Raw genomic sequence first — 19,879 nt, 5'->3', positions numbered from 1 at the left:
TGATACCATTTTTACCAAAGCTTGTTGATGCCACGTTTAGTCTGATGCACAAATGCTTGACATCAAGGGCAATGACTCTTACCATAACTCTTCAAGTCAGTTCCTTGATCCATGTCTAAACTAAAGCCGTTCTGCGGTTCAGAGCTAGGTGCTCCTGGGGAACTCTGAAAGCTGGAGAGCATGTTATTAATAAGTGAATGCCATCTGTCTGCATTTTGCAAACACATACCCTGTTTGGAAGGTAACTAGCAAGACTGTCCTGCTCTTTGTTCTGTTTGTGTTCTTTGTGAAGATCCGCTGGACATTGTGTTGCCGTGGGAATGTATGGCCACACTTGCAGGCTGCCACCAGCACATCCCCAGGTTGTGTTGGTTATTGATGACACATTTCACTGTATGTTTCGATGTGCATGTGATAAATTAAACTGAATTGAGTCGGAATCTCTCAGTGCAGCTACTCACTCAGTGTTAGGCATCCCGTGATATAACTTCAATTCCCAAAGATTTAAGGGAGATCCTGAAAGAATAGCAAGTCTTGGGAAAAGAAGGCCATCTGCCAAGCTGCAGGATCTGCCCCCATTTTTACACTGATCACTCACTTCAATAGATTTATAGAATCTGACATTCTATTCAGCAAAATGTGACATAAGTACTATAAGAAAACTGCTTCATAGGGACGTGATATAACAGAGCCAGCAAATCCCAGCACAGGGACAGGATCCAATAGAGACAGCAAATCCCAGCACAGGGATAGGATCCAACAGAGACAGCAAATCCCAGCACAGGGACAGGATCCAACAGAGACAGCAAATCCCAGCACAGGGACAGGATCCAATATAGACAGCAAATCCCAGCACAGGGACAGGATCCAACAGAGACAGCAAATCCCAGCACAGGGACAGGATCCAATATAGACAGCAAATCCCAGCACAGGGATAGGATCCAACAGACACAGCAAATCCAAGCACAGGGATAGGATCCAATATAGACAGCAAATCCCAGCACAGGGACAGGATCCAACAGACACAACAAATCCCAGCACAGGGATAGGATCCAACAGACACAACAAATCCCAGCACGGGGAGAGGATCCAACAGACACAACAAATCCCAGCACAGGGACAGGATCCAATATAGACAGCAAATCCCAGCACAGGGTCAGGATCCAATATAGGCAGCAAATTCCAGCACAGGGACAGGATCCAATATAGACAGCAAATCCCAGCACAGGGACAGGATCCAATATAGACAGCAAATCCCAGCACAGCGACAGGATCCAATATAGACAGCAAATCCCAGCACAGGGACAGGATCCAATATAGACAGCAAATCCCAGCACAGGGACAGGATCCAATATAGACAGCAAATCCCAGCACAGCGACAGGATCCAATATAGACAGCAAATCCCAGCACAGGGACATTATCTAACATGAACAGCAAAATCCAGTACAGGAACAGGATCTAACATAGATGGCAAATGCCAGCATCTTTTTAGCCATTCCCTTGGGCTCACGGCTGACGCTTTATTTTTTATTAATCCTGAGGTGCAGATAAGACCAGTATGGGAACTGCAGACTCAGCTACAGATGAAGCAAGTGATGACCAACAGTTGTGGTGCTCTCCTTCTGCCATATACGAAGGCATTCTATCTTCTCAGTACACAAAGTTCTCAATACTCTCCCAAATGGTATCTCACTTTAAGCCATGGATTCCCAGGCATCTCTGGGGTGTTTTATATTGTCAAGAAGACTTTACACATATTCTTGAATCTTTTCCTCTGTTTGCCTTAAAACTGTTTCTCATGACAGAGTTCAGAGTAGAGCTAAGAGCAGGTGACTCAAAGCAAATAAAGGCTGTGAAGAATTTCATTAGCCAGCACAAGATTGTTGATCTTCTGATGAGTCTTGTTTGCATACAATACATACTTTAAAAAGTGCTGCAGAACCAATTGAACATTTAAGGCAATTAGCAAAAAACCATTCAGAAGGTGACGGATTTTTTTGGCTCAGAAATGCGCAGTGATCTGGAATATGCAGTGTGACCAGATTCAATTATAACATCTGAAAAGAGCATTAAGTCAACACCTGAAGAGGGATATTTTGCGAAGTTGTGTATAAAGCTGAGATCTAACTGGATCAAGCAACACACACAAAATGCTGGTGGATCACAGCAGGCCAGGCAGCATCTATAGGAAGAAGTACAGTCAACGTTTTGGGCCGAGTCCTGACATTTCTTTATTAACCCTAGTACATTCATTACCATAGTGTGTGTGTGGTATACAACCCTGAGGTTCTTCTTCCCACAGACAGCCAGGAAACAAAGAAACCATGGGACCCATTCAAAGAAAAACATCAAACCACACTCCCCACATTCAAAAGAAAACAAATCATGGAAAGAGTTTTAAAAAATGAGCGGAAAACGCAAAATATAAAAACACCAAACCACAATGTCATCTGAAAGAGTTCAGGAGTATTCAGTTCAGCTCAGTTTAGTTCAACCTAGCTCTTTGTTATTTGTTATCTACAGAAAATTGCGCAAATTAGGTTATAACTCATATCAGGTTATGGAATTATTCCATATTAGAACATGCGAAATTGAAACAGAAGTAGGCCATTTGGCCTCTCATGCCTGTTCCACCAACGATAAGACTATATTTGACCTTTAACATTGGCACCACATTCCCACACTAAACCCTGAATTTTCAGTCACACATCATGATGAACAGCATTAATTTGCTTATAAGACTTGCATTACATAAAGCCACAGAAGCCAATAATCTCAATATATCCACAACCATCGTGTCATATTGAGATCCAGAGTAGCATATTGTCTGAAACACCAGGGGACAATGAAATTCCCTGTTTGCATGAAGTTCACAGGATAAAAAGCAAACACAGTAGATATAACAATGAGTACCAACTGCAGAATGGTGCCAAAGGTTGAAGTGCAATCTGTAGCAGTACAAAAAAAATGCTAAGGTGACAATAATGGAAAACCAAGACAGTAGAATCAGTCCAAAGTTCAAAGGGAATTTATTATCAGAACAAGTTTGCAATATGTTGCCACACATTACCTTAAAATTCATTGTTGCAGGTATTTACAGAGAAGAAAGAAATACAATAGAATTTTAAGAAAAACTGTGCATAAACAAAGACTGACAAATGACCAATCTGCAAAAGAAGACAAACTGAAAATAGAAATAATACTGGGAACATGTGTTGTAAAGATGTCTTTAGGTCCTAGGATCAGTTCATAGTAGTGACGATTGAAGTTATCCACATCAGTTCAGGAGTCTGATGATTGTATGGTAACAACTGTTCTTGAACCTGGTGATGTGGGACTAAAGGCTCCTGTACCTCCTGCCTGATAGTAATAGTGAGAAGAGGCCTGTATGGTGGTGGTCCTTGATGATAGATACTGCTTTCTTGTGGTGGGGTGAACTTTGCCTGTGATGGACTGAACTGTATCCACCACTTTCTGTAGCCTTTTCCATTCCTGGGCATTTGTGTTTCCTTACCAGGTCATGATGCAGGCAGTTAATATATTCTCCATGTGCATCTATAGAAGTTTGTCAACATTTTTGGTGGCATGCCAAATCTATACAAAGTTCTAAGAAAGAAAAAGGAACTGTTGTGCCTTCTATGAGCATGTGAATGTGTCAACACCACCAAGAAGAGGACATGGAAGGGGTGATTAGATCAGATATCAGTTTGCAGTCTGCAAGAAGCTGTTATTGTGTGGATGTTGGGGCTTTCAGACTCCTGTATCTTCCCCTAGTAGGTAGAAGAGAGAAAAGGGAATGGCAAGTGGTGACAGGGATTCTTTGTGATACTATTAACCTTCCTGAAGATGGACTGGATGGAAGGGAATGACATACCTGTGATGGATAGGACAGTATTGGCCACTCGCTGCAGGTTCATCTGAAGCGGCTGGGATGACTTATGAAGGCTGGTACCTGATGACAGTTTTGGGAAGGTTCCCTTAAATGCCATATTTGAAGACCACACTATGTGTCTGTTGGCCCTGAGAAGGATCCTGCATGGAATTAAAATGTTTGACAGACCTAAATGTTGTGGCTGCTGATCAGAGTCACTCAGAGACTGTTCTGAGATCCCTATTAATCAGGGTCAACCATTGATGTTGCGTCTTACTTATCTGGATACACAAGCCAGGGCAGGACAATATGAGAGCAAGCTGTTGCCCATGTAGCAGGATCCCCCACTCCAAGCGAGCTGATGAATCCAAAGGAATGGCAGAGACCAATACAGTTTGGTGCCTGCAGCATCGCAGGAGCTGCCAGTCAGCGTTGAATTCAACGTTGGACTGCCTTAGGGACTTCAGCTCCAGATTTTTCCCTCGGGGTTAACTCCTGAAGCCTTCCTCATGAGTGGGTATAGCCGCAAGGCAGCAGATGTTTGAGATCAGAGTTTTCCTTCTCCTAGATGAGCTGCCACTCAAGGTTGACGAGCTCCGTAAGCCCAAAATGACAGGGTTTAAGGTACCAGTAACCCGCCTTTGCCCCTTCTCCTGTCAGTAGAAATGGTTCTGTCTGCCAGACTTGGAGCTAAGCCACACATGAAGGCCAAGAACTGGACTTGGTTGTTAGAGACTATTTGATATGGATGCCATTGGGAGCATTTGATAGGTAGTGGGAGCTTAACCCCACTATCACCCCCGGTGATAGAAATGTTAAAAACCACTCAGAGACTGTAGCTGAGAGATATAAAAGTCCTTATTCAACATAGCAGATCAATTAGAGAATCTATCTCTCCTCTTGCTACATTCAACTGTACGGTGATGTTTTATACTTATATTTAACTATAAGACAATAATAAACAATTAACATTCACAATGGTATAATCACCTACTTCAGCACGCTGAGTGAAGATGGGTAACTGCATGAGCTACATGTTTACAAAGGGAGTACAGCTCAAATGGCAGGCCAGGCCCTTGTTCAGTATTCAAATTATCAGTGGCTAGTCCCAGAGGTTCTCAACACTAACTCCAGACACCCAATATATGTGTGTTTATTACAGTATTATTGATGGCTCCCTAAATGAACAAAGATAGAATATTAGGTGACAATCAGACAAGGAATTGCACAACTCTACTTAACTCAGTTTCAGATTCAGATTAGTATATGACAGTGAAATCATCCAAATCTAAAAACTGTGCATTAAGTGGCAGCGTGTGCCTTTAACAATGTGTTATTACAAAAGATGACCACTTAATGCCTTCTCTAATTTCATCATGAAGTTTTCAATATACACCAATTAACATGAGCATTCACCTGTGTCTTCTGATGTATAGTTACAATCAAAATGTCCCTTCCCTGACGTTTGGTTTTGATGCTTTAAAAAGTCAATGAGAGTTAAATTATCAATAGTGTCAGTGGAGTTAAATTCTGAATGGGCTTTCTTTCTGACGACTGGATTTCATTTTAATCAATGTTTGCTATATCCATATAATTCCAGAATACTCTTAATAACCAACTGCACATATTAGCATATGAACAGTGTATTTCATGTATTTGAAGTTAATAAATACATTTTTCAAGCTCTTGAGTCCTGTAGAAAGACTCTAACCCGAGCTGTATCCAGAAAACTCATCATCAATCTCACAGGCCTAGAGGTCAACAGCTCCCTTTGCAACTGGATCCTTGACTTCCTGATCAAAAGACCGCAACCAGTAAGAGTAGGTGGCAGCACCTCTGCCGTGACTGTTCTTCACATCAGCGCCCTACAAGACTGCATCTTCAGCTCCCTTGCTCTACTCCCTATCCTCTCCCGATTCTGTGCTAGCTCCATCCACAAGTATGCAGACAATACCACTGTAATGGGCCATATCTCAACTAACAATGAGTCAGAGTAGAGGAAAGCGATAGACAGCTTAGTAACATGGTATCATGGCAACAACCTGCCCCTCAATGTCAGCAAAACAAAACAGCTGGTCATTGACTTCAGGAAGGGAGCTGGTGCACATGCTCCTGTCTGCATCAATGGTGCTGAGACCCATCCCAGACACTCTCTCTTCTCCCCACTCCCGTCAGGCAGAAGATACAAAAGCCTGAAAGCACGAACAAGCAGGTTCTATCCTGCTGTTATAAGACCATTGAATGATTCCCTAGTACTATAAGATGGACTGTTCACCACACAATCTACCTTGCAACTTATTGTCTGCCTGCACTGCACTTTCTCTGTGGCTGTTACACTTTATTCTGCATTCTGTTATTGCCTTATCTTGTACTTCCTCAATGTCCCCTGTAATGAATTAATCTGTATGAACAGTATGCAAGACAAGCTTTTCAGTGTGATAGTAATCAACCTTATCCTAAATAGTTATCAACGAAGCCACGGCAGATACTTGTGTTAAAATCCTAAAATATTTAAAACTTAAATATAAAAATATTGTATAAAATATCTTTGCTTAAACTTGCAGTGAAATTACTCATGTATAATGCCATTGACCAAGCCGGTACTGTCAAAGGGACAGTGTTATATTTTCCTGGAACAATAACACTGAAATCCTGAAGTTTCCAGTCAGTGGGGCAATTTAATTCATGCACCCTTTGTGCCATAAATAATTAACAAATTGTTTCATATGAATGAAATGTGGTTTAAATAAATTAGATACTGCATTGCATGGGCATCATAAGTAGTCACATACGAAACGGGGTCTGAAATAGTTGATGAAGGAAAGGCAGACAACATTTCTTCAGCACGTTCATAATTCCAAGATGTCTGAAAGTGTTTTGCTGTTAATTGTATCAAGGTCACTTATATTACATAGGAAACACTTTTACTTATTCAATTATATGCTATTTGACAAGCAACTGAACAGCATTTTACAACAAAATATTGAGTTTACCAATGCATACATTGCCTTTAGAAGTTGATGTATACCATTGCTCATATAATTATATAGTGAGCACTGGTTAACAATGGGATGAACAGATTGCCTTTCTTCACATTCCACATATGGCCATTCTTGTAAAGGAGAAATTCATTTAAAATTATGAACAGGTTTGGATTTATTGTCTTATAAGCAAAGAAATAAAATGTAGGCATACCATAACAACCTAATTAATGGCCCTGAAGGCAAAAGTTTGTTTCTAACATAGCTATTTTTCATGTTAACCTTGCATTGATCACTGCATTAATTTATTTTCTGATGTTTCAGGTTGATGGTTTCTGGAGTCCACCGATTTCTGATATTTTGTGTTCCCCTGTGTCCTGCGAGGAACCACTGCCACCAGTAAATGGCTCAGTTAAAGGAACAAGCTATGAATACAAAGACAGCGTAACATATCAGTGTGATATCGGCTATGAGTTACAGGTATCGTTTTGTGTTGTGATCATATAATCTGTGTTTATTAAATGTGCATATACCAAAGGTCAATCCTAGATATAAGTATGTGGTCAGCAAGTTTTAGACCGTAACACATAGGAGCAGAATTAGGCCTTTTGGCCCATCAAGTTTGCTCCGCCATTCAATCGTAACTGATCTTCCCCCCCCCCAGCCCCATTTCCCAGCCTTCTTTTGTTAGGGCTTTTCCTAGTTCTGAGCATGACTAATTCCTAAATGTTCAGATGTTCCAGTAATCTTAAATCTTCTGTATTCAGAAAATGCTGGAAACAGTCAGCAGGTTAAGCAGAGCTTTCTGTTTTTGTTTCAGCTTTCCATCATCTGCAGGTTCTTTTTATTATGTTCATTCCACTTTATACATTGAATTGAGAGAAAAAGATCGAGGTATAGACTGTTGGCTTTTTCTTAGAAGCTTTGGCTGTTGGCTAAAGGATGGTTAGATTTAGAATCAGAATCAGATTTATTACCACTGACATATGTTATGAAATTTGTTGCTTTTGACAGCAGAACAGTACAAGACATAAAAAATTACCACAAGTCACAATAACCAATAGCTAGATAAACAAATAGATATAGAGATAGACAGACAGATGGACGTGTAGCTAGCTAGATAGATAGATAGACAGATAGACAAATAAATATAGAGATAGGTAGATATATAGACAGATATACACATAAACAGATAGATAAACAAAAGAGGACAAATAGGGCAGTATTTTCCATGGGTTTATAGACCATTCTGAAATCTGATGGCAAGTTTGTGGACTTGTGTAGTACAGAAACATGTCAATTTACCTAGTTCATCCACGATGACCAAAATTCCTGTTTGGCGTGTATTCCTCTAAACCAGGGGTGTCAAACTCATTTTAGGTCATGGGCCGGATTGAGCAAAATGCAGCTTCATGCGGGCCGGATCAGTCGGACGCGTACGAACGCAGCTTTCGTTGCCTCCATTTTTTCAGCCTGCTCTCATGTGTCTCAGTCTCTGCTATAACTACAAAGTGTTTCACTTTACAAATTTTCCATTTCTTATGAAGAAGACTGCCGAATAAACACTAAAAACCCTGAAAACCTGGTACCTGAATAAACTCAGCATTAGCCATATCATACGCCATAGGCGCTTCGATTACTGGGGCCAGCTTTAATAGTAATTAGATATTATCTCACGGGCCAAAGATAATTCCACCGCGGGCCGGATTTGGCCCGCGGGCCTTGAGTTTGACATATATGCTCTAAACATTTCCTACCCATCTACCTACTCAAAAGCCTTTCAAATATAGTAATTGTATCTGCCTGTACCACCACCTTTAGCAACTCATTCCATGTACCCCCCCCCCTTTGTGTGGAAAGCTTGCCCCTCAAATCCCTTTCAATCTTGCCTCTCTTATCTTAAACCTATACCCTCCAGTTTTAACTTTCACTACCCAGATAAAAAACAGTTACTATCACCCTGTCTATGTCCCTCTTTATTTTATAATCAGCTCACTCCTCAGTCTCCTTTGCTCCAGGGAAAACAGCCCCTGCCTATTCAATGAGCAAGTTAAGGAAACAATCAGCAAACTTTTGTCTTTGGATAACGGTTGAGCATCATTTTTTATATTTACTGTAACTCTGAGGAGATGCTTGAGCATATGAAAGCCAAATACCAGGATCTGGTAGAGCAGTGCCTGAAACGGGGTTGAGGGGCACTATAGAGGTGGGATGTAGCGGTTTCTCTGGCTGTTCACTGTGCAGAACCTACTCTCTCCTTGGCATTATGGGGGTTGCAAAGAAAAGAGCCACCAGGACCGTCACAGAGGCTGCTGAATGAATCTCCAGATGACTAGATCAAGAGGTGTGACCCATGAACCAGTGCTCCCAGGAAACTAGCTGGGGCCTGGGTCACCTGGGCAAGAGTGTCTGATGTTGAAAGACCCGAAACACAGGATGACTCTAGTGTCCCAGCACATCCTAGGGACGTATCTCAGCATCTGCCTTTGCCTGATCTCTGCAATTAAAGGCCCTTTTTAACTTTTGATGGAAATAATAATTGGCAAAGATGGCTATTATTATGTTTTGCCCTATTGCTGAAAGACAGAATCATCAACATAGTGTGGCATTTCAGTTCTCTGTCCATCAGAGAAAAATATATTACGCAATGGGCTTTTTGTTGCATCGAGATTTAAATCACCCTGCAAAATTATTTTACCACCTGCTTAGTTGGGTAGCTGCATGTCTCTCCACTGACTCCCCTAAAACAGCTATACTAAACCCTCTCACCATAAAGGGCATGAAAATGAGCAGGACCCTTTGTCTTGCATGACTTTCTTGAGATAAAATTATCCCACCACCTTTAAGAGCCATCCCACCATCCCCTACAACGCTCAGTTTCCATCCACACAGTACTGACTGGGATGATTGATTCTGTACAATGAATGTTCGTGGAATCAAGGATGAAAACCTGGGTCATACCTTCAGGTCCACTACGTAGACCGCTTAACCAGGCCATCCAAAATGAATGTGCGAGTTCAGAATATGCTTCTGAATTGCAAGGTCGCCCAGTAAAAGGCTTGCATTTCCATAGCTTTTCATAGCTTAAAAACATTCCAAAATTATTCCATCTTGGCCTCCCAGACAAAGGAGAAAAATAATATGTTTGGTGTTCTATTACAATTTCCTGCAAGATCAAATACAGGTAAATTTCTTTTCCTGAAGAATATTAGTGAGATGTTAACAACAAACATGAGAAAATTCTGGAAGATCAAGCTTTGTTCAACAGTTTACAAGCAATACATTTCACGGTCCCATTTTTTAATACCAGCTTTTCATCTCCTGTTTTTTAAAGGTGAGTTCAAGATTACAAACTGCGTTGGTGTGATTCGAAGCTGTGTCTTAGTTGTTTGTGTAGTCTGCTGTATTACTGATCTGCTGACATAACACAGTAACACTGTCCTTATATATTAAACTCACCTTTCACCATCCAGGGCTTTGTGTCTCTGAATCTTGAAGACTACTCTGTGGTTCTGCTGTCCATCACTGGGCCATACTAGCTCAGCCAGAGATTGCCAAACCTTGACCAAAATATTCTGCTCCAGAGGTCTCTGGTCCCTGGTTAGGAATTCACGCTTCCACCCTGACCAAGATCATGTGACTCAACGTGGATCAGTGATCAGACCTGCAGATTTGGTTCACATGGCAGAGCCAGTACTTATAAAATTGGCTCACTGTTTAGAACCTTGTCCTTAATTGTTTTCTAAATGGTACTCGGTGCTGTAACCAACTCAATTATTGGAAAATAATTTTGCCTAAGGTTTTATATTACCCTTGTTCAGTGTTCCAAAATTAGTTGAGATATTGGTACCACTCATGAGCTTACAAAGCTGATGGACGAGAATGTAACAGAAATGTAATTAAACCCTTTCTCCTGCTCCTCTCTTCCAGCTCTCTCATGTAACTATTTAGTTCTTGAAAGAGGCAAAATACAAAGGGGAAAACACACACATTACCTTATTATCTTAGAGGATCTATCACTATGCACGCCAGTGGCTCTACCCTGTTGTGAGTTTGAGGAGATTTTGCATGTCACCACAGACTCCTGCAAATTTATATAGATGTATGGTGGAGAGCATTCTGACCAGTTGCATCACAGACTGGAGTAGAGCCTTAAGTGCTCAGCATCACAAAACACTGAAGAGGGTTATGGACTCAGCCAACTCTATCACTAGCACAACCCTCTCTCCCTCCAGGACATCGTAAAGGGGCTGCGCCTCAGGAAAGTGGTATCCATCATTAAGGACCTTCACCATCCAGGATATGCATTCTTTTATTTACTTATTTATTTTTGTTGTGATGCAGCGCGGAGTGGGCCTTTCCGGCCGTTCGAGTCGTGGCACACCGCAATCCCCCGATTTAATCTGAGCACAACCACGGGACAATTAACCTACCAACCGGTACGGCTTCAGACTGTGAGAGGAAACCGGAGCACCATGAGGAACCCACACGGTCACAGGGAGAATGTACAAACTCCTTCCAGGCAGTGGTGGGAGTTGTATTACCTCCATTGTAGAGGAGGTACAGGAGCCTGAATGCCCATACTGAACAGCTTAGGAACAGCTACTTCCCCTCCAGCATCAGATTTCTGAACAGTCTCTCGTTATGAGCACTACCTCGTTATTCCTCTTACTGTGCTTTGTAATTTACAGGTTTTTATGTCTTTCCACTGTACTGCATCCACAAAACAATGAATTCCTTGTTCCAGTTGTATTCTGATTATTATTCAAATGTGTAGTTAAGTTATGCTTTCAATCTAAACTAAAAAAAACACAGGGTGTTTTACAGACACCATCAAACCAACATTTGACACTACACTCCAAAGAGAAAACTTGGGACAGGGTACCAGAAACTTTATTGAGGGTTTTAAATAGTGCCTTTAATGGAGTGGGGAGGGGAGAGGGGAAGAGATAAATAATTCAGTGGAGACTCCCACAGTAAAGGAAAATAATAGTTGGGAAGTTTCCTACTGAATTTACTGGGTTGCCTGTGTTATTACAAACATTCCAGCATTCCAGGAGATCACATGGAATAGTCACATTTGGTCAGAGAAAATGGGTATCACGTGATTATCTTTCTTCCAGAGACACAGAGTGCTGCTTCTGGCTGCCCTAATCATGAGCTGCTCTTTGTTTTCTTCACAGGGCAGTATTCAGAGGTTTTGCCAGGAGGATGGGACGTGGAATGGCACACAGGCTTCCTGCAGGAGTAAGTAATTCCAGTCAGTAGAGCTGTAGTGGGAGACTGTTTCAAAGTACCGTAGCTCCTTTTTCAATCTGCAAGAGAAACCACAGGGAGAAATCCCTCGGTCTTCAAAGTAATTAGCCAGAATCTTTTACACCTAGCTAAAAGAGGAAACGATGGACCTGTTTAATGCCTTACCCAAAAAAAATGTCATCTATCATTCCTACACTTCCTTTGTGCCTCACTGCTGCTTCAGTCTAGGTATTTGGTCCAGGTTTTTGAGGGATCCTGAGGGCTCCTCATTCCAGAGTCAGGAGTACCACTCGCTCATTGAAGTCAGAATGTTGCCCAAGATGCCAGGAGAAATCTCCAAATAATATGTGGGTCTTGAAATCTATTTGAAGTAATAACAAAGCTGAGTAACAGATATACAGTATACTTAGTTTAAAATCTCTTTCAAAGCCAGGATAACACAGGGGGTGTAAATCTACTTCATGCTGCCTTGCTATCCACTGGGCCAGTGGATTTTGCGAGCATTTATTCAACTTTTTATGCTGCCATTGCCACAGTGGATATATTTCAATATTACCGTATTTAGGGCCATTACACAGCTATATACTAAATATTAATCAGTACTGAGTTCATTAATTTATAATAATTGGTAAATTCTTTTCCAATATTAAATTCTATTAAATATGATATCCATCATTAAGGACCTTCACCATCCAGGATATGCATTCTTTTATTTACTTATTTATTTTTGTTGTGATGCAGCACGGAGTGGGCCTTTCCGGCCGTTCGAGTAAATATGAGTTGAAAACTTGTTGCTTCACCATCATTTGCTGAAAGTTTAAAACAAAGAAACAGGTTTTTTTTTAAACGAAGAGATACAGAGCACATGAAACTACAGAACAAAGAACAAAGAGGACTAAGACTAAGAACAAAGTTGGCAATTTCTGCAGAAACAGACACTTTTATACCGAGAAAAAGGCAAATTCCTGAGATAAGGGAGGGCCATTTGGAAGATACACAGGCATAGCATGTTTATACTTAGCCAACGAAAAACGAAAAGTGACAAATTGTTATGTAACTGTTATATTGCTTTACCACCAGTAGGTGAGGTCTAATGCCAGAATTTGTGAAAACACAAGTTAAAAATTCAAGTTTATATGTTAGTGAAAATACTAATTCAGTCTTGTTAAAAACTCATTAATTCAATTAATAACTGACTAAAAACATAAAGAACAACCAATTCCAACAAAAGGTTCATAAACCGGAGCTGCAATGGAGAATATGAGCAAAAAGTAACAGAGAAAACCTGGGAATATCCAACAGGTCAGGAAGCATCAGTGGAGAAAGAAAAATAGAGTTAACATATGCTGATCAGGTTTTTTATGAAATGTGATTAATGTATTGTCTGCACTGAAATTGTAACAATCTCAGACCTGGTCCTTCTTAAAAAAATTCAGTTTAACTCGGCCTAAAACTTCAGGAAATAAATTCACTGAGCATGTATTCATTGATATCATAGGGTCATTTACATAGATAAGGATGCAAAATGTTGCTCACCTAGAAGAGAAGCAGATAAGGGCTCTGAATAACCTTGTTAGAAAGGTTTGAACCCAAGTTCTATCACAGATAAACATAACAATCCAGTCTGGTCTTCCAGTGGAGCTTTGAAGGAGTGCTACACCATCCTAGGTGTTTTCTTGATAACGTGTTAAACTGAGGCATGTATGTCCTCACAAACAATGTAAGAAATCTGTTGACAAGATTTTGAAAAAGGCCAAGGCAGATCTGCATGCAATATCCTAATTAATAGTACTCCTCAGTCAACATCACTGATAAACTAATTGGTGCCCTTCTATCTCCATGTTATTTGTGGAAGGTGATTGTTGTGTTTTCCTTAGAACAGTGACCATACTACAGAAATGATTTGGGTTTTAAAACCTCTGGAATGACTTCAATTCCTACTGGGTTCTATTGAAACGCAAGACTTTCTTCCTTTTATATCTGTGATCTCTAAAGATATTTTGTTTACTCAGGAATCACATGCGAGCCACACCCATTGGTGGAAAATGCGTTGGCCATTGAAATAGAAGACACATACATGAGCACCATCAGCTTTGTTTGTGACTTTGGTTATCATCTCATTGGGCCTGAGAACATCACCTGCCTTGCGAATAGGACATGGAGCCAACCTCTTCCCCGCTGTGAGGGTAACTAGCATAAAATCTTATACTGTCTCCTCGCCTAATCATGATGTGGAATGCTTGATACCTTACTTACTTACCGCCCACTATGCTGCTGGCACTTAGGGCAGCATCGAAGTTCCTCTATCTCTGCTTGTTCTTGGCCATCTTCTCTATTATGCCCCAGGTGTGGTTCAGGGTCCTCAACCGCACACAGACATAGAGGGATTCTTCATTGTTGTTTCTGTAACATTTATTTTTGACCGGTCTGGGTTGTTAGCCCTGAGCTGAGCCCCCAAAGCTGGAGGACCAGTGGACCTCTCTTAGCCTGGCCTCTACCCTTTGACTCGTTTGACATGGGTGATCCCACCAAGAGCAAAAGCACAAGGCTCTAGCTCCAGACAACATGGGTCATTGAGGCACGCAAGCCTCCAAACCCTACGACAAGGCTGTGGGCCTCTTGGAGGAATGCCTGATGACATTATGGTGGTATTCAGCATTTCATGGGTAGTACCTTGATGGGATTTTCTAATCACGTGTAAGGGAAAATGTATATATAGTTCATCAACAAAATGAAACAGGATGACCTCGTTTTTACTATTTAGAAGCACCTATCAATTTAGGGTTGCATGTCTGTGAACAGTGAAACAAAGTCAGAATCAATTCACGCTTCACGAGGATCCATAATTATTGCAGAGGTACAGTAAGGATCTTTATTTAAGGACTGAAATAATGTTAAGATAAGTGTAGGTCACCTGTTTCCTGATTGCTGAGTCCAGTGTAAAGTTATGTTCTTGTGTGTTTTGGGGTCATTATTTATTTACTGGCTGTTTGATTGAGAGAGATACAACACAGAAGAGGCCCTTCTAGCCGCACCACCCGATTTAATCCTAGCCTAATCACAGCACAATTTACAATGAACAATCGGCCTACCAACCGTTACATCTTTAGACTGTGGGAGGAAACCAGAGCACGAGGAGGAAACCCATGCGGTCACGGGGAGAACGTACGAATTCCTTACAGGCAGCGGTGGGAATCGGTGGTACTGTAAAGTGTTGTGCTAACCACTACACTGCTGGGCTGCCCAGTTCAGTTTCATTGTGTGCTCCAGCCGCATTACTGCCACAGAAGACGTCCCCCCTATTTCCCCCGGTAGAAGCACAACCTTCATGACACAGTGTAAGCAAGGAACGTGGTCCGGTGGCTGGGACAGCACGAGAGGAGCTCTCTGCCCAAAGGCTCCAAAGTGGTAGCCGACATACCTCAATCGACAAATGATCTTTTATGTTACAGAAATAAACTTTATTCATAGTAAAAATATATATACAAAAGAAGAAACAGTGCAAAACTTTTACATTTGTGGTCAACACATTCATTAGTATGTACTTATGCTTTTAAAACAATGGCACTATTGCCACTTACCACTACCACTGGGGAGGTACAACATTTCACCCAACTCAATCGCTCAATGTGCAGTACCAGAAGGACTGTGACTTTGAATGAGCTCCATAGGTTCTTTGTTTTGGCAGCCCCAAGCTTCAGTGCATCCCTCAGCACGCACTCCTGCAGCCTGCAACGTGCCAGTCGACAGCGTTCCTCCTCGGACATCTCACCGTGCAGGAAGAACCACAGGCTTCAGGCATACCAAACGGCGTCTTTCACCGAGTTGACCTTCCAGTAGCACTCAATGTCTGTCCCAATCAGCTGATGATTGACAGAGGTGGTGCTATCCATCACCACAGTGAGCTAGGACAACACTTTCTCATCACTTGGTTATGAAGTACAACACAGTCAAGTTCTCCCTGGGAGGATATAAATATGTGTTTTCAGTGACATTGTGCATTACAAAATTAAGGACGATACTTGCATGAAGTTTCAGAACCTCCCAGTAAGGAGCACCACTGTGGCGTATAGGTTAGCATGACGCTTTACAGTACAGACGACCAGGGTTCAATTCCCGCTGCTGCCTGTAAGCAGTTTGTACGTTCTCCCCATGATCATGTGGGTTTCCTCTGGGTGTTCCAGATTCCTCCCACAGTCCAGAGAAATGACAGTTGGTAGGTTAATTGGTCATTGTAAATTGTCCCAGGATTAGGGTAGGATTAAATTTGGAGATTTAACCCTATGGGCCTGTCATGGCTCTGAGAGCCAGAAAGGCCTTTTCCACACTCTCTCTCAATAAATAAAATAAAAAAATACAGCATTTTTCACTAGCTTCCTTGCTCTCATATATCCTCCTTGCTCCAAAATAAAAGAAAATAACTGCTGAAAATGCACAGCAGGTCACGCAATATCTGTAAAGTGGAAATTCAAGCGATTAATGCTTCATCAGAGCTGGGGAAAGTTGCAGAGGAAGGGAGAACAGTGGGAGAGAAAGAGCGTACAGTAGGGCCATCCTGTGACAGGAAATAGACAAGGGTGGATTGAATGGCACAAGCGGTGGTGATGATGGCTAAGGCTACGTCCACACTACGCCGGATAAATCCGTAACCAAAACTTTTTCTCTTCGTTTTTACCCTCCGTCCACACTAAAACAGCGTTTTTGTCCCCTGAAAATGGACCTTTTCAGAAACGCTTTCCAGGGTGGGTTATTTTTGAAAACGCTGCTGGGGCAGATCAGTGTGGACAGAGTAACTGGAGATTTTTGAAAATGCTGTCAGACGGCAGCGCGCTATTTCATTGTTTTCTTGAACGCAACCTAACAATTTCAGAACAGACGGCAATGAGACTAAAGCCAGAAGAGTTAGAAATGTACTCACCAAATACTTTGACCCATAACTTACTGAATAAATAAGTATACTATACTCACTTTGCCCTGTTTTTTGTCCTCGCTGGTATGAAGGTGGTTTACCTATTTATGCAAGTACTTCTCTGACAATAGATGTGTAACAGCCTAATCTAACATTGTATGGAAATACAAGATAACACTGATGCAGACATGTTTTATGCATTAACAAGGTGCTTTATTAATGCAACAGAGTTAATCGGTTTTTCAAAGTTTGTCGTCAGCCGGGTCAATCTGTCATTGAACTCCGTCGGTTGCCACTGTACGCTCCAGTATTTGTTTTTTTTAGTTTTAAGTTCTCCTGCATGAGAGCCAACAGCTGTCCATCGTCTTAAGTTTTTCTAGCCTGTAACTACACAAACACACACTTTTACGGCGAGATTCGACACCAAACATGTCGCTTGTTTTCGGTAGATGTGTCCTGCGCATGCGCAGTAGGAGGAGATTCGCTGAAATCTCTGTTTCAATGTGGATGGAGATATTTCCAAAAACGCATAGTGGGCACGCCTATCGTTTTTACGCGAAACCGGCGTTTTCAAAATTATCCGGTCTAGTGCGGATGCAGCCTAAAAGGGGGCCATAAAGGTTACTGAATAACAAAAGGCATCTCTAGGTGAAGTGTTTCTGGAGATGAATGAAATCTGAGATACCGGATGAAGCAAGAGAAAACAACCTTCAGTGCAGGAATTCTGAGAGATAAGACTGGAAGTGTACATTAATTACTTAATGTATATTCAACTTAAATTGTTCAATTCTGTTTGTAGCAATACCTTGGGCTTGCTTTGAGCTGCTTTAGAACAGCATCAGAGGGTATTAGAGTCAAAACAGAATGGAGAATTCTAAAGGCAGACTGCTTGTAGCTCAGGAGCACCGGTAGTTAACTGAACAATGGTGAATCATTCTTCCTAGTGGTCATTGTTACTGGCGATTGTTATAATAGTTTGTTCATTTCCAGAAGCATGTGCCTTGCTGAATCATGTTTTCTCAGGTTTTAAAAACCATTTTCCAGAGATACGCTTGCCAGAAATATACTGTATTAAAAGAGTATTATTAGTCTGATCTGATAATTCTGATCTTCACTTTTAACTGAGTTGTAATTAATTTGATGGAATAATTCCTGCAATATTGGATGGTTTCTTGGACTGATACACTGCAGTGTTCACAAATACTCTCTTCAACTCATCAGAACAGGAATGTATATAACAAACTCAGAGTTCCCTCCTCCTTCCCCTTTCTTCCATGGTTCACTCTCCTTTCCCTTCAAATACCTTTTCCATCTATCACCTCTCAGTTTCTCACTTCATCTCCCCTTCACCCAGCCACCAACCTTTCCCCTCACCTGGCTTCACCTGTCACCTTCCAGCTTGTACTCCCTACCCTCCCACCACCAACTTATTTTGGCTTCTTCCCTCTTCCGTTCCAATCCCGATGAAGGTTCTCAGCCTGAAATGTCAAGTGTTTATTGTCCTCCATAGGTGCTTCTAGTAATTTCTCATCCTCGTAATGAGTAGAGAATTAAAATTCTTGTGCACGGCCAAAGACTGGTGTGCACATACTGCTGATTTGGAAATAAGTCCGACCTGGTCATAGAGTAATATTGTATAGAAACAGACCCTTCCACCCATCCAAACCATGCCAGTTGTGGTACCCATTTAAGCTCACCTTATTTGTCTATGTTTGGCCCATATCCTGCTAAACCTTTTCATATCCATGTCTTTGTACAAATGCTTTGTGTCTGTCTCAACTAGTTCCTCTAGCAACTCATTCCATATAAATATTTCCCTCTGAATGAAGAGTTGCCCCTCTGGATCATTTTTAATTATTCCACCCTCACCTTAAACCAATGTCCATTTTTTTTCCTATTTATTTTCCCAAGTAAAATGACTCTGCATTCACCTTATATATGCCCGTCATGATTTTATACACCCTCATAAGGTCATCCCTCAGTCTCTCCTATGCTCCGAGCATTAAAGTCTTAACCTTTCCAACCCCTCCCTGTAACTCAGGCCTTCAGGTCCTGGCAACATCTTCATAAATCATCTTTGCAATTTTTCCAGCTGAGAGTCTGGGGCACCTATTTTCAGATAAGCCTACTGGTCCATTGAAAAGCTCACAAACTTTGCCATCCTCGGCCTCAGGGATCCCAGTATCTTGTCCAACTGGTACCAAATCCTGTTCCTAGCATGGAGGGACCCCCAACTAACTTACAGTCCTGTTGACATCATGACCAAGAGGGAATGAATGACAGACTGGGTGTTGTTAACTAAGGGAGAATAGCTTCTCTGGAATTCCTCGCAGTATTAATTTAGTCGGAGACCATATTAAGCAACAGCAGTAGAAGGGAAAATGCCTCCTTCAAAGCTACTCCATCATCTTTGTGGCATGGTAGCGTAACGTTAGCACAAAGGTTTACAGTACAGGTGACCCAGATTCAATTCCTGTAAGAAGTTTGTACATTCTCCCCGTGACCATGTGGGTTTCCTCTGGGTGCTCTGGTTTCCTCCCACAGTCCAAAGACGTACAGGTAAGTATGTTAATTGGTCTTTGTAAACTAAACTGACATTAGGCTAGGATTAAACCAGGAGATTATTGGACAGTGTGGCTCGGAGAGCTGGAAGGACCTATTTCACGTTGTATCTCAAAAAATAAAATTTTATAAAATCTAATAAGGTGGACAAGCTTTTTACCTCACCGTACCTTGAAAACCTTTGTGCCAAAGAATCTACCAGTCTTTGTACTGATGAAAGATCACTGACCTCTTTTTCTGTCTCCACAGATATTGCCTATATTCATTAATACTTCCAGCATTTTCATTTCTTTCACATT

The 19,879-nt window shown here is 41.4% G+C and overlaps 1 protein-coding gene across 1 annotated transcript in view; it reads left to right on the top strand.

Annotated features, from left to right (window-relative positions):
- Positions 1 to 19,879, top strand: part of svep1 (sushi, von Willebrand factor type A, EGF and pentraxin domain containing 1) — a 289,678-nt gene that overhangs the window by 244,589 nt on the left and 25,210 nt on the right. The window contains exons 40-42 of the mRNA XM_073048583.1: positions 7,178 to 7,333; positions 12,037 to 12,100; positions 14,122 to 14,295. Of these exons, the coding sequence (XP_072904684.1) occupies positions 7,178 to 7,333; positions 12,037 to 12,100; positions 14,122 to 14,295 (394 nt within the window). The remainder of the gene's footprint in view (positions 1 to 7,177; positions 7,334 to 12,036; positions 12,101 to 14,121; positions 14,296 to 19,879) is intronic.

Source organism: Hemitrygon akajei, chromosome 6 (assembly GCF_048418815.1).
Source record: "Hemitrygon akajei chromosome 6, sHemAka1.3, whole genome shotgun sequence".
Lineage (NCBI taxonomy): Eukaryota > Metazoa > Chordata > Chondrichthyes > Myliobatiformes > Dasyatidae > Hemitrygon > Hemitrygon akajei.
This window is presented reverse-complemented; position numbering and strand designations above follow the sequence as displayed.